The 18317-nt window shown below is 47.0% G+C and overlaps 1 protein-coding gene across 1 annotated transcript in view; it reads right to left on the bottom strand.

The window, feature by feature from the left end:
- Positions 1 to 13599: 13599 nt before the first annotated feature.
- The window catches only part of prdm6 (PR domain containing 6), a 192854-nt gene continuing 188136 nt past the window's right edge, over positions 13600 to 18317 (bottom strand). The window contains exon 7 of the mRNA XM_072443914.1: positions 13600 to 13979. Coding sequence (XP_072300015.1) covers positions 13600 to 13979 — 380 coding nt within the window. The remainder of the gene's footprint in view (positions 13980 to 18317) is intronic.

Here is an 18317-nt window from a genome sequence, read left to right as displayed (position 1 = left end):
CTGCAAGAGCCACACGCAATAAGAGCCACACGCAGCAAGAGCCACACGCAACAAGACCCACACGCTGCAAGAGCCACACGCAATAAGAGCCACACGCAGCAAGAGCCACACGCAGCAAGACCCACACGCTGCAAGAGCCACACGCAATAAGAGCCACACACAGCAAGAGCCACACGCAGCAAGAGCCACACGCAACAAGAGCCACACGCAACAAGAACCACACGCGACAAGAGCCACACGCGACAAGAGCCACACGCAATAAGAGCCACACGCAGCAAGAGCCACACGCAATAAGAGCCACACGCAGCAAGAGCCACACGCAGCAAGAGCAACACGCAGCAAGAGCCACACGCAACAAGAGCCACACGCAGCAAGCGCCACACGCGATAAGAGCCACACGCAGCAAGAGCCACACGCAGCAAGAGCCACACGCGACAAGAGCCACACGCGACAAGAACCACACGCAGCAAGAGCCACACACAGCAAGAGCCACACGCGACAAGAGCCACACGCAGCAAGACCCACACGCAGCAAGAGCCACACGCAATAAGAGCCACACGCAGCAAGAGCCACACGCAGCAAGAGCCACACGCAATAAGAGCCACACGCAGCAAGAGCCACACGCAACAAGAGCCACACGCAGCAAGAGCCACACGCAGCAAGAGCCACACGCAACAAGAGCCACACGCAGCAAGACCAACACGCAGCAAGAGCCACACGCAATAAGAGCCACACGCAGCAAGAGCCACACGCAGCAAGAGCCACACACAACAAGAGCCACACGCAGCAAGAGCCACACGCAACAAGAGCCACACACAGCAAGAGCCACACGCGACAAGAGCCACACGCGACAAGAGCCACACGCAACAAGAGCCACACGCAGCAAGAGCCACACGCAACAAGAGCCACATGCAACACGCAACAAGAGCCACACGCAACACGCAACAAGAGCCACACGCAACACGCAGCAAGAGCCACACGCAACAAGAGCCACACGCAGCAAGAGCCACACGCAACAAGAGCCACACGCAACAAGAGCCACTCGCAGCAAGAACCACACGCAGCAAGAGCCACACGCAGCAAGAGCCACACGCAATAAGAGCCACACGCAGCAAGAGCCACACGCAGCAAGAGCCACACGCAGCAAGAGCAACACGCAGCAAGAGCCACACGCAACAAGAGCCACACGCAGCAAGAGCCACACGCGATAAGAGCCACATGCAGCAAGAGCCACACGCGACAAGAGCCACACGCGATAAGAACCACACGCAGCAAGAGCCACACGCAGCAAGAGCCACACGCGACAAGAGCCACACGCAGCAAGAGCCACACGCAGCAAGAGCCACACGCAACAAGAGCCACACGCAATAAGAACCACACGCGGCAAGAGCCACAAGCAGCAAGAGCCACACGCAACAAGAGCCACACGCAGCAAGAGCCACACGCAGCAAGAGCCACACGCAACAAGAGCCACACGCAGCAAGAGCCACACGCAACAAGAGCCACACGCAGCAAGAGCCACACGCGACAAGAACCACACGCGACAAGAGCCACACGCGACAAGAGCCACACGCGACAAGAGTCACACGCAACAAGAGCCACACGCGACAAGAACCACACGCGACAAGAGCCACACGCGACAAGAGCCACACGCAACAAGAGCCACACGCAACAAGAGCCACACGCAACAAGAGCCACATGCAACACGCAACAAGAGCCACACGCAACAAGAGCCACACGCAACACGCAACAAGAGCCACACGCAACACGCAACAAGAGCCACACACAACAAGAGCCACACGTGACAAGAGCCACACGCGACAAGAGCCACACGCAGGAAGAGCCACACGCAACAAGAGCCACACGCAACAAGAGCCACACGCAGCAAGAACCACACGCAGCAAGAGCCACACGCAGCAAGAGCCACACGCAATAAGAGCCACACGCAGCAAGAGCCACACGCAGCAAGAGCCACACGCAACAAGAGCCACACGCAGCAAGAGCCACACGCGATAAGAGCCACACGCAGCAAGAGCCACACGCAGCAAGAGCCACACGCGACAAGAGCCACACCGACAAGAACCACACGCGACAAGAGCCACACGCAGCAAGAGCCACACACAGCAAGAGCCACACGCAACAAGAGCCACACGCAGCAAGACCCACACGCTGCAAGAGCCACACGCAATAAGAGCCACACGCAGCAAGAGCCACACGCAACAAGAGCCACACGCAGCAAGACCCACACGCTGCAAGAGCCACACGCAATAAGAGCCACACGCAGCAAGAGCCACACGCAGCAAGACCCACACGCTGCAAGAGCCACACGCAATAAGAGCCACACGCAATAAGAGCCACACGCAACAAGAGCCACACGCAGCAAGAGCCACACTTAGCAAGAGTCACACGCAACAGGAGCCACACGCAACAAGAGCCACACGCAGCAAGAGCCACACGCAGCAAGAGCCACACGCGACAAGAGCCAAACGCAGCAAGAGCCACACGCAGCAAGAGCCACACGCAGCAAGAGCCACAAGCGACAAGAGCCACACGGAACAAGAGCCACACGCAGCAAGAGCCACACGCAGCAAGAGCCACACGCGACAAGAGCCACACGCAACAAGAGCCACACGCAGCAAGAGCCACACGCAATAAGAGCCACACGCAGCAAGAGCCACACGCAGCAAGAGCCACACGCAACAAGAGCCACACGCAACAAGAACCACACGCGACAAGAGCCACACGCAACAAGAGCCACACGCAGCAAGAGCCACACGCAACAAGAGCCAGACGCAACAAGAGCCACTCGCAGCAAGAACCACACGCAGCAAGAGCCACACGCAGCAAGAGCCACACGAAATAAGAGCCACACGCAGCAAGAGCCACACGCAGCAAGAGCAACACGCAGCAAGAGCCACACGCAACAAGAGCCACACGCAGCAAGAGCCACACGCAGCAAGAGCCACACACAGCAAGAGCCACACGCAATAAGAGCCACACGCAGCAAGAGCCACACGCAGCAAGAGCCACATGCAACAAGAGCCACACGCAACAAGAGCCACACGCAGCAAGAGCCACACGTAGCAAGAGCCACACTTAGCAAGAGCCACACGCAACAAGAGCCACACGCAACAAGAGCCACACGCAGCAAGAGCCACACGCAGCAAGAGCCACACGCGACAAGAGCCACACGCAGCAAGAGCCACACGCAGCAAGAGCCACACGCAGCAAGAGCCACACGCGACAAGAGCCACACGCAACAAGAGCCACACGCAGCAAGAGCCACACGCAGCAAGAGCCACATGCGACAAGAGCCACACGCAGCAAGAGCCACACGCAGCAAGAGCCACACGCAGCAAGAGCCACACGCAGCAAGAGCCACACGCAGCAAGAACCACACGCAGCAAGAGCCACACGCAGCAAGAGCCACACGCAGCAAGAGCCACACACACCACACTTAGACTTTCACTGTTCAGTTCAAACACTTTCACTATTTGTTTCTTTTGGTCCGGTTTATATCGTCATAAACAGACACAATAATTATGTTCTTGTTTTCCAGGATTTTCCTGATTTTTGACACTTTCACCGTCTCATTGCTGCTGTTGCTTTTGACATTTGTACACCTTGTACTTTTTGCAGTATTTGCAAAAGTATCAGTACTTTTCCCCATTGAAATGAAATGAATGGGGCACTGACGCCGCCATGTTTGACTTTCTTTTTTCAAAATCGTATTTGTCGTAGGTTTCTCGTCCGATCGAGCTCAAAACAACACTTTTGCATCTATAGACATTAAAAAATGAATAAAAAAAATAGATATTCCTTACGTTGTCCGCGTAACACGCCCTCAAAAAAGGCTTAATTTCCTGCTAACGCTAATGCTAATTAGCGTTAGCATTAGCGTCTCTACAGGGAGGAGGAGGAGGTGCAGCCGGGTCACAGAGGCTCTCTCTCTCTCACTGCTCAGGTCTGCGTTCAGCACCATCTGGCATCAGGACAAACAACTGTTTGAGTCACAAACGACACAATCATCAACTGTGAAATACTGAGCGTCGTTAGTGACGCAAAACGCAGCAGAAAACATGGCCGCGCAGGAGGCGGAGCCATCGTCGCCGCTACCGCCGCTCTAATGTCATTTGTTGTCAATTAAATATGACTTTTTATCTTAAGTAGTACTACCTGTACTACACACATGTAGTACTCTTACACACATGTTGTACTACTTAAACACATGTAGTACTCTTACACACATGTAGTACTCTTACACACATGTAGTACTCTTACACACATGTTGTACTCTTACACACATGTAGTACTCTTACACACATGTAGTACTCTTACACACATGTAGTACTCTTACACACATGTTGTACTCTTACACACATGTAGTACTCTTACACACATGTAGTACTCTTACACACATGTAGTACTCTTACACACATGTTGTACTCTTACACACATGTAGTACTCTTACACACATGTTGTACTCTTACACACATGTAGTACTCTTACACACATGTAGTACTCTTACACACATGTTGTACTCTTACACACATGTAGTACTCTTACACACATGTTGTACTCTTACACACATGTTGTACTCTTACACACATGTAGTACTCTTACACACATGTAGTACTCTTACACACATGTAGTACTCTTACACACATGTAGTACTCTTACACACATGTTGTACTCTTACACACATGTAGTACTCTTAATCACATGTAGTACTCTTACACACATGTAGTACTCTTACTCACATGTAGTACTCTTACTCACATGTAGTACTCTTACACACATGTTGTACTCTTACACACATGTAGTACTCTTACACACATGTAGTACTCTTACACACATGTTGTACTCTTACACACATGTAGTACTCTTACTCACATGTTGTACTCTTATACACATGTTGTACTCTTACACACATGTAGTACTCTTACACACATGTTGTACTCTTACACACATGTAGTACTCTTACACACATGTTGTACTCTTACACACATGTTGTACTCTTACACACATGTAGTACTCTTACACACATGTTGTACTCTTACACACATGTAGTACTCTTACACACATGTTGTACTCTTACACACATGTAGTACTCTTACACACATTTTGTACTCTTACACACATGTAGTACTCTTACACACATGTAGTACTCTTACACACATGTTGTACTCTTACACACATGTAGTACTCTTACTCACATGTAGTACTCTTACACACATGTTGTACTCTTACACACATGTAGTACTCTTACTCACATGTAGTACTCTTACTCACATGTAGTACTCTTACACACATTTTGTACTCTTACACACATGTAGTACTCTTACACACATGTTGTACTCTTACACACATGTTGTACTCTTACACACATGTAGTACTCTTACACACATGTAGTACTCTTACACACATGTAGTACTCTTACACACATGTAGTACTCTTACACACATGTAGTACTCTTACACACATGTTGTACTCTTACACACATGTAGTACTCTTACACACATGTTGTACTCTTACACACATGTTGTACTCTTACACACATGTAGTACTCTTACACACATGTAGTACTCTTACACACATGTAGTACTCTTACACACATGTAGTACTCTTACACACATGTTGTACTCTTACACACATGTAGTACTCTTAATCACATGTAGTACTCTTACACACATGTAGTACTCTTACTCACATGTAGTACTCTTACTCACATGTAGTACTCTTACACACATGTTGTACTCTTACACACATGTAGTACTCTTACACACATGTAGTACTCTTACACACATGTTGTACTCTTACACACATGTAGTACTCTTACTCACATGTTGTACTCTTATACACATGTTGTACTCTTACACACATGTAGTACTCTTACACACATGTTGTACTCTTACACACATGTAGTACTCTTACACACATGTTGTACTCTTACACACATGTTGTACTCTTACACACATGTAGTACTCTTACACACATGTTGTACTCTTACACACATGTAGTACTACTTACACACATGTAGTACTCTTACACACATTTTGTACTCTTACACACATGTAGTACTCTTACACACATGTAGTACTCTTACACACATGTAGTACTCTTACACACATGTTGTACTCTTACACACATGTAGTACTCTTACACACATTTTGTACTCTTACACACATGTAGTACTCTTACACACATGTAGTACTCTTACACACATGTTGTACTCTTACACACATGTAGTACTCTTACTCACATGTAGTACTCTTACACACATGTTGTACTCTTACACACATGTAGTACTCTTACTCACATGTAGTACTCTTACTCACATGTAGTACTCTTACACACATGTAGTACTCTTACACACATGTTGTACTCTTACACACATGTTGTACTCTTACACACATGTAGTACTCTTACACACATGTAGTACTCTTACACACATGTTGTACTCTTACACACATGTAGTACTCTTACACACATGTTGGACTCTTACACACATGTAGTACTCTTACACACATGTTGTACTCTTACACACATGTAGTACTCTTACACACATGTTGTACTCTTACACACATGTAGTACTCTTACACACATGTTGTACTCTTACTCACATGTAGTACTCTTACACACATGTTGTACTCTTACACACATGTAGTACTCTTACACACATGTAGTACTCTTACACACATGTAGTACTCTTACTCACATGTAGTACTCTTACACACATGTTGTACTCTTACTCACATGTAGTACTCTTACACACATGTTGTACTCTTACACACATGTTGTACTCTTACACACATGTAGTACTCTTACACACATGTTGTACTCTTACACACATGTAGTACTCTTACACACATGTTGTACTCTTACACACATGTAGTACTCTTACACACATGTTGTACTCTTACACACATGTAGTACTCTTACACACATGTAGTACTCTTACACACATGTTGTACTCTTACACACATGTAGTACTCTTACACACATGTTGTACTCTTACACACATGTAGTACTCTTACACACATGTTGTACTCTTACACACATGTTGTACTCTTACACACATGTAGTACTCTTACACACATGTTGTACTCTTACACACATGTAGTACTCTTACACACATGTTGTACTCTTACACACATGTAGTACTCTTACACACATTTTGTACTCTTACACACATGTAGTACTCTTACACACATGTAGTACTCTTACACACATGTTGTACTCTTACACACATGTAGTACTCTTACTCACATGTAGTACTCTTACACACATGTTGTACTCTTACACACATGTAGTACTCTTACTCACATGTAGTACTCTTACTCACATGTAGTACTCTTACACACATTTTGTACTCTTACACACATGTAGTACTCTTACACACATGTAGTACTCTTACACACATGTTGTACTCTTACACACATGTTGTACTCTTACACACATGTAGTACTCTTACACACATGTAGTACTCTTACACACATGTTGTACTCTTACACACATGTAGTACTCTTACACACATGTTGTACTCTTACACACATGTAGTACTCTTACACACATGTTGTACTCTTACACACATGTAGTACTCTTACACACATGTTGTACTCTTACACACATGTAGTACTCTTACACACATGTTGTACTCTTACACACATGTAGTACTCTTACACACATGTTGTACTCTTACACACATGTAGTACTCTTACTCACATGTAGTACTCTTACTCACATGTAGTACTCTTACACACATGTAATACTCTTACACACATGTAGTACTCTTACACACATGTAGTACTCTTACACACATGTAATACTCTTACACACATGTAGTACTCTTACACACATGTTGTACTCTTACACACATGTAGTACTCTTACACACATGTTGTACTCTTACACACATGTAGTACTCTTACACACATGTAGTACTCTTACACACATGTTGTACTCTTACACACATGTAGTACTCTTACACACATGTAGTACTCTTACACACATGTTGTACTCTTACTCACATGTAGTACTCTTACTCACATGTAGTACTCTTACACACATGTTGTACTCTTACTCACATGTAGTACTCTTACTCACATGTAGTACTCTTACACACATGTAATACTCTTACACACATGTAGTACTCTTACACACATATAGTACTCTTACACACATGTAGTACTCTTACACACATGTTGTACTCTTACACACATGTAGTACTCTTACACACATGTAGTACTCTTACACACATGTTGTACTCTTACACACATGTAGTACTCTTACACACATGTAGTACTCTTACACACATGTAGTACTCTTACACACATGTAGTACTCTTACACACATGTAGTACTCTTACACACATGTTGTACTCTTACACACATGTAGTACTCTTACACACATGTAGTACTCTTACACACATGTAGTACTCTTACACACATGTAGTACTATTACACACATGTAGTACTCTTACACACATGTAGTACTCTTACACACATGTAGTACTCTTAATCACATGTAGTACTCTTACACACATGTTGTACTCTTACACACATGTAGTACTCTTACACACATGTAGTACTCTTACACACATGTAGTACTCTTACACACATGTAGTACTCTTACACACATCTAGTACTCTTACACACATGTAGTACTCTTACTCACATGTAGTACTCTTACACACATGTAGTACTCTTACACAGATGTAGATGGATTCAGCCGTTGCACATGATCTGGTTCTTTTATTTTTATGAATAAAAATATTTCTTCCCAGATGAAAAAAGACTCAACGATTTGAGTAAATTCATCATAAATAAACGTCACAAGTGAAACTCGTTAAAACGTGAGAAAGTCGAGACGTGATGAAGACGAGAAGTCGTTTGATCAGCTGCACATTTCCTCTGTCACCGACGAAGACAAACTGAAGAGGAAGAGGAAGAACGAGGGAAGAGGAAGGACGAGGGAAGAGGAAGGACGAGGGAAGAGGAAGGACGAGGGAAGAGGAAGAACGAGGGAAGAGGAAGAGGAAGAACGAGGGAAGAGGAAGGACGAGGGAAGAGGAAGGACGAGGGAAGAGGAAGGACGAGAGAAGAGGAAGGACGAGAGAAGAGGAAGGACGAGAGAAGAGGAAGGACGAGGGAAGAGGAAGGACGAGAGAAGAGGAAGAACGAGGGAAGAGGAAGGACGAGAGAAGAGGAAGGACGAGAGAAGAGGAAGGACGAGAGAAGAGGAAGAGGAAGAACGAGGGAAGAGGAAGGACGAGAGAAGAGGAAGGACGAGAGAAGAGGAAGGACGAGACAAGAGGAAGAACGAGGGAAGAGGAAGAACGAGGGAAGAGGAAGAACAAGGGAAGAGGAAGTGGGAGAACGAGGGGAGAGGAAGAACGAGATAAAAGGAAGAACGAGGGAAGAGGAAGAACGAGGGAAGAGGAAGAGGAAGAACGAGGGAAGAGGAAGAACGAGGGAAGAGGAAGAGGAAGAACGACAGAAGAGGAAGAGGAAGAACGAGGGAAGAGGAAGAACGAGAGAAGAGGAAGAGGAAGAACGAGGGAAGAACGAGAGAAGAGGAAGAACGAGAGAAGAGGAAGAAGGAGAGAAGAGGAAGAAGGAGAGAAGAGGAAGAGGATGGAGAGAAGAGGAAGAGGAAGAACGAGAGAAGAGGAAGAGGAAGAGCGAGAGAAGAGGAAGAGGAAGAACGAGGGAAGAGGAAGAGGAAGAACAAGAGAAGAGGAAGAAGGAGAGAAGAGGAAGAACGAGAGAAGAGGAAAAGGAAGAACGAGAGAAGAGGAAGAGGGAGAGAAGAGGGAGAGCGAGAGAAGAGGAAGAACGAGAGAAGAGGAAGAACGAGGGAAGAGGAAGAACGAGAGAAGAGGAAGAGGAAGAACGAGGGAAGAGGAAGAACGAGGGAAGAGGAAGAACAAGAGAAGAGGAAGAACGAGGGAAGAGGAAGAAAGAGAGAAGAGGAGGAACGTGAGAAGAGGAAGAACGAGGGAAGAGGAAGAAGGAGAGAAGAGGAAGAGGAAGAACGAGAGAAGAGGAAGAACGAGAGAAGAGGAAGAGCGAGAGAAGAGGAAGAGGAAGAGAAGAGGAGGAGGAAGAGCGAGGAAAGAGGAAGAGGAAGAGCGAGAGAAGAGGAGGAGGAAGAACGAGGGAAGAGGAGGAGGAAGAACGAGGGAAGAGGAGGAGGAAGAGCGAGGGATGAGGAGGAGGAAGAACGAGGGATGAGGAGGAGGAAGAACGAGGGAAGAGGAGGAGGAAGAGCGAGGGATGAGGAGGAGGAAGAACGAGGGATGAGGAGGAGGAAGAACGAGGGATGAGGAGGAGGAAGAACGAGGGAAGAGGAGGAGGAAGAGCGAGGGAAGAGGAGGAGGAAGAACGAGGGAAGAGGAGGAGGAAGAACGAGGGAAGAGGAGGAGGAAGAGCGAGGGAAGAGGAGGAGGAAGAACGAGGGAAGAGGAGGAGGAAGAGCGAGGGAAGAGGAGGAGGAAGAGCGAGGGAAGAGGAGGAGGAAGAACGAGGGAAGAGGAAGAGGAAGAACGAGGGAAGAGGAAGAGGAAGAACGAGGGAAGGGGAAGAGGAAGAACGAGGGAAGAGGAGGAGGAAGAACGAGGGAAGAGGAAGAGGAAGAACGAGGGAAGAGGAAGAGGAAGAACGAGGGAAGAGGAGGAGGAAGAACGAGGGAAGAAGAGGAGGAAGAGCGAGGGAAGAGGAGGAGGAAGAACGAGGGAAGAGGAAGAACGAGGGATGAGGAGGAGGAAGAGCGAGGGATGAGGAGGAGGAAGAGCGAGGGATGAGGAGGAGGAAGAACGAGGGAAGAGGAAGAACGAGGGAAGAGGAAGAGGAAGAACGAGGGAAGAGGAGGAGGAAGAGCGAGGGATGAGGAGGAGGAAGAGCGAGGGAAGAGGAGGAGGAAGAGCGAGGGAAGAGGAAGAACGAGGGATGAGGAGGAGGAAGAACGAGGGAAGAGGAGGAGGAGGAACGAGGGAAGAGGAAGAACGAGGGAAGAGGAAGAGGAAGAGCGAGGGATGAGGAGGAGGAAGAACGAGGGAAGAGGAGGAGGAAGAGCGAGGGATGAGGAGGAGGAAGAGCGAGGGAAGAGGAGGAGGAAGAGCGAGGGATGAGGAAGAGTGTGGCGTCAGCACAAACCTGTGGCGCTTCTGGAGCCATCATTCTTCTCTAACATAAATAAATATGTGTGAGACGTGGACGCCACAAACACACTCGTCCTTCCTCCTCGTCTTCACTCTGTTCCACCGTGTGACATCATCAGGTGGGGGCGGAGTCATTTAAAGTCCACGTGACGGTGGTTTTCCTGATTATGACGTCGTGTTTTACTTCGGTCACAGTTTGTAAAGAAAATGAGACAAATAAAAGTTGAAAATGACTGAGTTCTACAGCAGAATCGCTCTGTGATGTCATCAAAAAGCGCCATTCAATCAAAAATATGGAGATTATTTACAACTGACAACTTTTTATGACACTTTAAACAGTCGTTTCACTGAATAAATGTGTTTTCAGGTGTATTTATGAGTCAAATCATAAATACAGTGTGATTTAAAGTGACTTTTGGCTCTTTATCTCGGATTATGTCATGTTTGTGGCACTCGTCAAACCAGGAAGTGACATCATAAACAACACATTACAAAAGTGGAGAAAAACAGGCAAAATATTTGGTAAAATCTTAAATATAATGATGTTCCTTTTGTTTTACTGAAGAGTGTGTTTAGTGTGTCAAGAAGACTTTAATAGTTCTAAACCAGGTCTAAACTAGGACTAAAGCAGGTCTAAAGCAGGTCTAAACCAGGTCTAAAGCAGGTCTAAACCAGGTCTAAACCAGGTCTAAACCAGGTCTAAACCAAGACTAAAGCAGGTCTAAACCAGGTCTAAACCAGGTCTAAACCAGGTCTAAAGCAGGTCTAAACCAGGTCTAAACCAGGTCTAAACCAAGACTAAACCAGGACTAAAGCAGGTCTAAAGCAGTTCTAAAGCAGTTCTAAACCAGGTCTAAACCAGGTCTAAAGCAGGTCTAAACCAGGTCTAAACCAGGTCTAAACCAGGTCTAAACCAGGACTAAACCAGGACTAAACCAGGTCTAAACTAGGACTAAAGCAGGTCTAAAGCAGGTCTAAACCAGGACTAAAGCAGGTCTAAACCAGGTCTAAAGCAGGTCTAAACCAGGACTAAACCAGGTCTAAACCAGGTCTAAACCAAGACTAAACCAGGACTAAAGCAGGTCTAAAGCAGGTCTAAACCAGGTCTAAACCAGGTCTAAACCAGGACTAAACCAGGACTAAAGCAGGTCTAAAGCAGGTCTAAACCAGGTCTAAACCAGGTCTAAACCAGGACTAAACCAGGACTAAAGCAGGTCTAAACCAGGTCTAAACCAGGACTAAACCAGGACTAAAGCAGGTCTAAACCAGGTCTAAACCAGGAATAAACCAGGAATAAACCAGGACTAAAGCAGGACTAAAGCAGGTCTTCAGTGGCACTTTTGGACACACATTATGTCTGTGCTTTGCCTTCATCAGCTGAATCTTTGCTCTCGTCTCTATAAACCGGCCGTATCGACAGGCCCCGCCCCCTGCGTCCCAGCACATTTCTCTTCTCTGTGACTGTTAGTTTATCGAACGCGTCGCATCTGTTCTGCCGCCGCCGTCACCGTAAGGCGAGGTATTTCTGACCCGAGCGCCGGCCTGATTTATGCCCCTCCTCCGACGAGTCGCCGAAAAATAAAGCTAAGCAAAAAATGTCCGATACGTGGGCTGGAGCGAGCGGGCGGCGAGCGTGCTGGAGCAACAACGAGCCGAGCGAGGAAGACGCCAGAGAAACGTCAGATCATCAGAACGTGGGGACGGTTCAGCGTCCGGGGTAATTACAGTTTAGACGAGCGAAGACGCAGAGAACCACGAGAAACCAAACAGAGAAAAACCTGAGAAATGTCCCTTTCAACTGTTTGAATCTGCGGTTATAAAAGTGACAACTACAGGACTAAACCAGGAATAAACCAGGACTAAACCAGGACTAAACCAGGAATAAACCAGGACTAAACCAGGACTAAACTAGGACTAAACTAGGACTAAACCAGGACTAAACCAGGTCTGATTAAACTCAACATAAATGTGTTTCAGTCCATGTTCGGGCCCCACCTGTCGTGTTCTGGACCTCACCTGTCGTGTTCGGGCCCCACCTGTCGTGTTCTGGACCTCACCTGTCGTGTTCGGGCCTCACCTGTCGTGTTCGGGCCTCACCTGTCGTGTTCGGGCCTCACCTGTCGTGTTGTGGGCCTCACCTGTCGTGTTCGGGCCTCACCTGTCGTGTTCTGGACCTCACCTGTCGTGTTCTGGACCTCACCTGTCGTGTTCGGGCCCCACCTGTCGTGTTCTGGACCTCACCTGTCGTGTTCGGGCCTCACCTGTCGTGTTCGGGCCTCACCTGTCGTGTTGTGGGCCTCACCTGTCGTGTTCGGGCCTCACCTGTCGTGTTCGGGCCTCACCTGTCGTGTTCGGGCCTCACCTGTCGTGTTCGGGCCTCACCTGTCGTGTTGTGGGCCTCACCTGTCGTGTTCGGGCCTCACCTGTCGTGTTCGGGCCTCACCTGTCGGGGTTCTGAGGACACACGTGCATCTGCAGGAGGATCCTCTGGGTGAAGGTCTTGAAGCACTGGCCACACTTCCACAGGTGCCAGTCGCTGAACTCGGAGCTGAGCTGACTGGTGGACGTGGGACTGGCCAGAACGCGCTGGTGTTTGGAACTCAGCGCCGAGAACCCCGAGTCCGAGGGCAGCGCCGAGCCCACTTTGTCCAGCAGAGAGAAGCTGCGCGAGGGCGACTGCGGGAAGACCATGGAGCGCAACAGCAGCGCCGGAGAGGACGACGAGGACGAGGACGAGGACGAGGGTTTGGACGCTTTGGAGAACGGCTGCAGAGAGTCGTGACGAGACATGGCCTCCACCACCGGAGCCGGCACGTTCACTGCACACAACAGGAACCATCGTCAGGAACCATCGTCAGGAACCATCATCAAGAAACATCATCAGGAACCATCATCAAGAACCATCATCAAGAACCATCATCAGGAACCACCATCAGGAACCATCATCAAGAACCATCATCAGGAACCATCATCAAGAACCATCATCAGGGACCATCATCAAGAACCATCATCAGGAACCATCAGGAAGAATCATCATCAAGAACCACCATCAGGAACTATCATCAAGAACCATCATCAGGAACCATCATCAAGAACCATCATCAGGAACCATCATCAAGAACCATCATCAGGAACCATCAGGAAGAACCATCATCAAGAACCATCATCAGGAACCATCATGAGGAACCATTATCAAGAACCATCATCAGAAACCATCGTCAGGAACCATCATCAGAAGAGGAGGAGGAGACGAGGAAGAGGAGGAAGAGGAGGAGGAGAAGAGGAGGAGGAGGAGGCTCACACTCCAGACACTCTTTCCCATATGTATTTGCTGTTGCCATGGTGACAGGCGTCTCTGGGACGGACACGTCGCTTTAGATTGATTCTTTCCCATGTTTGACCGTCTCTAGACGTCAACGCGCTGTCTGCCTCTGCACACATCTGTGAGAGGTTCTAGTTCCAGAGAGAGGTCCCAGTTCCAGAGAGAGGTTCTAGTTCCAGAGAGAGGTTCTAGTTCCAGAGAGAGGTCCCAGTTCCAGAGAGAGGTTCTAGTTCCAGAGACAGGTTCTAGTTCCAGAGATAGGTTCTAGTTCCAGAGACAGGTTCTAGTTCCAGAGATAGGTTCTAGTTCCAGAGAGAGGTTCCAGTTCCAGAAGAGTTTCACAAACCATAAAGGTTACCACATACATGAATAAGAACAGATCCTCCTCAAATGTTCTGAAGTAAAAGTAAAAGTATCCACGGCAACGTTTACTTGAGTCAAGTACCATTGTTTTTACATGAGTAAAGTACTTTTACTCTTTCAGCCAGATGTGGGCCACATGTTTCAGAAAAGTGAAAGTTTTGACATTTTGGTTTCATTTGTTTCTGGCTCAGGGTTTAAATAAAGCTCCATCATGGGGTTTTCCACAGTGTGGAGCGAGCGCAGAGACATTCAGCACAATGACCTGACCACGTGAAGCCCAAAAAAGATCTGGTCTTAGAATCATGAGATTTGGCGCAGAGGAAGATGATGACGAGAGAAGTAAAAAATATTATTATGGCAACGCCGTCCGCCCGACCAAATGTCGGCCATATTGGATCAAAAATGGCTAAGCATGACTCGGGAGTTTTTCCAAACGTCGTACTTTTACAAACTCCTCCCCCTCAGGGCGTTGGCCTGAAAAAGCTGACATTTGGTGGAAATGGTGCTGAAGAGTGGGACATCAAAGTTATTTTACTTTGACTCTGTCACGGTCTCTGTGCGGCGAAGCCACAAACTGAAGCTAGAATTTCAGAAATTTCCAAAATTTAAAATTTGCTGCCCTTTGCGCAGATAAAGTCTGAATTGCGTCAAATTTGAATCAGTTGTTAAACTCTTTGCCCAAAACCTACTTGAAATGAAGCTAATTATTTTTGCGTGATAGCGCCCCCTACAGAGGGAAATAAAATGTTACATGGAGGGTAAAATATTTTACTTTTTTGAAATTTTACGAAATTTGGCACAAAATTCCATTTTGGCATCCCAATCAAAAAAGTCAATCAGACCCATGCCATATTTGTTACGGCGTAGCCATAGCGATGACAGGAACCTCCCGTGTTATTCCAATAGGGAAATTGCCAAATCTCTGAAATTTAAACATTTTGACACTTTATACTTTTACAAACTCTAAGAGCGTTTTCCCGACTCATCTTCAGGACCATCAAAAGATTTCAAAATGTTTATTCTAAGAGCCGCAAACTTTTTCCTTTTGAATGTAAAGCAAAGAGAAGAAGACGTGACATGGATTCATCAGTAGCTGTAATAAATTGGGGCCGATCATCGCCGCTTGCGGCTATTGTTTTTTTTGTACGTGTCATAAATCCAACCTGGTTTTTCACAATAAAACCAGTCGTGTGGCTATTTTGGACTCAGAGTTCAGTTTTAAATGTCTGAATCTAGAGCTCGATCCTGGCGTTAGGTCACTTCAGCCGCTTTGATCCTGGCGTTAGGTCACTTCAGCCGCTTTGATCCTGGCGTTAGGTCACTTCAGCCGCTTTGATCCTGGCGTTAGGTCACTTCAGCCGCTTTGATCCTGGCGTTAGGTCACTTCAGCCGCTTTGATCCTGGCGTTAGGTCACTTCAGCCGCTTTGATCCTGGCGTTAGGTCACTTCAGCCGCTTTGATCCTGGCGTTTGGTCACTTCAGCCGCTTTGATCCTGGCGTTAGGTCACTTCAGCCGCTTTGATCCTGGCGTTAGGTCACTTCAGCCGCTTTGATCCTGGCGTTAGCTCAGTTCAGCCGCTTCAACACTTCAACACATCATATCAAGCTGCAATAAAAGCCGTAGAACCTAAATATTACCCCTTAATTTTAAATCGATTCATGAAAACGACAGGATTTACGGCGGTGAAGACGGAGACGCTTTTAAGAGTCCATTTTCCCGCCGCCCTCGAGATGAAGGCGTCACGTACATTTATAATAATAATGTAGATTTAGAGTAGCTAAAGATAATGAGCTGTGACTGCTGAGTTACACTAATCGCCTTCATGATAATTGTCTGTATGGATCTGAGAACGCTTCATTAACTTATGATTATTGAGCTGAACAAACACTGCAGAGCGTCTCATCTTCTTCTTCACAATCGCCTTGATTCCTCTGCTTCTCCTCTTGTACAACTTAAATCATGTTTGTTCTTAAAACCACACGACTCTCAGGCGTTCCCTCATCAGGGTTTGTGTTAGCGCTCCATCCACTGGAGGCCGAGGGAACAACATGGGGGAGTAAACACAAGCTAGCTCTGATGCGGAGCCTCCTGATAATAGCCTGTCCTGCTTATCTATTTGTTTGCACAGTTTCAAGTTTCCCCTGTTAATGACCTTCTTTGTTACAACAGCCCGATCTGATAGTTAGCTGCTGATCATGGGTCCCGGTCCTGGTCCTGGTCCTGGTCCTGGTCCTGGTCCTGGTCCCGGTCCCGGTCCCGGTCCCGGTCCCGGTCCCGGTCCCGGTCCCGGTCCCGGTCCTGTTCTTGCTTCATTGATTCTTTAATAACTCGATGAACTCATAATTACTCCATTCGTTCTTTTCCCGACGGCGACGTTTGAATTCAGTCGGAAACAAACGAAGTCGATCGAATTCATCATCATAACGAGAGGAATATGTAAATGAACCACACGCTCTAAACCAGGACTAAACCAGGTCTAAACCAGGTCTAAACCAGGTCTAAACCAGGTCTAAACCAGGTCTAAACCAGGTCTAAACCAGGACTAAACCAGGTCTAAACCATGTCTAAACCAGGACTAAACCAGGACTAAACCAGGTCTAAACCAGGACTAAACCAGGACTAAAGCAGGTCTAAACCCGGACTAAACCAGGTCTAAACCAGGACTAAACCAGGTCTAAACCAGGACTAAACCAGGACTAAACCAGGTCTAAACCAGGACTAAACCAGGACTAAACCAGGTCTAAACCAGGTCTAAACCAGGTCTAAACCAGGTCTAAACCAGGTCTAAACCAGGTCTAAACCAGGACTAAACCAGGTCTAAACCAGGTCTAAACCAGGACTAAACCAGGTCTAAACCAGGACTAAACCAGGTCTAAACCAGGACTAAACCAGGTCTAAACCAGGACTAAACTAGGACTAAACCAGGACTAAAGCAGGTCTAAACCAGGACTAAACTAGGACTAAACCAGGACTAAAGCAGGTCTAAACCAGGACTAAACCAGGTCTAAACCAGGACTAAACCAGGTCTAAACCAGGACTAAACTAGGACTAAACCAGGACTAAAGCAGGTCTAAACCAGGACTAAACTAGGACTAAACCAGGACTAAAGCAGGTCTAAACCAGGACTAAACCAGGACTAAACCAGGACTAAACCAGGTCTAAACCAGGACTAAACCAGGACTAAACCAGGACTAAACCAGGTCTAAACCAGGTCTAAACCAGGACTAAACCAGGACTAAACCAGGACTAAACCAGGTCTAAACCAGGACTAAACCAGGACGAAACCAGGTCTAAACCAGGACTAAACTAGGACTAAACCAGGACTAAAGCAGGTCTAAACCAGGACTAAACCAGGTCTAAACCAGGTCTAAACCAGGACTAAACCAGGACTAAACCAGGTCTAAACCAGGTCTAAACCAGGACTAAACCAGGACTAAACCAGGACTAAACCAGGTCTAAACCAGGTCTAAA

This window comes from Eucyclogobius newberryi, unplaced genomic scaffold (genome assembly GCF_026437365.1).
Source record: "Eucyclogobius newberryi isolate DKJ021-1_F unplaced genomic scaffold, fEucNew1.0.hap1 SCAF_134, whole genome shotgun sequence".
Classification (NCBI taxonomy): domain Eukaryota; kingdom Metazoa; phylum Chordata; class Actinopteri; order Gobiiformes; family Gobiidae; genus Eucyclogobius; species Eucyclogobius newberryi.
This window is presented reverse-complemented; position numbering and strand designations above follow the sequence as displayed.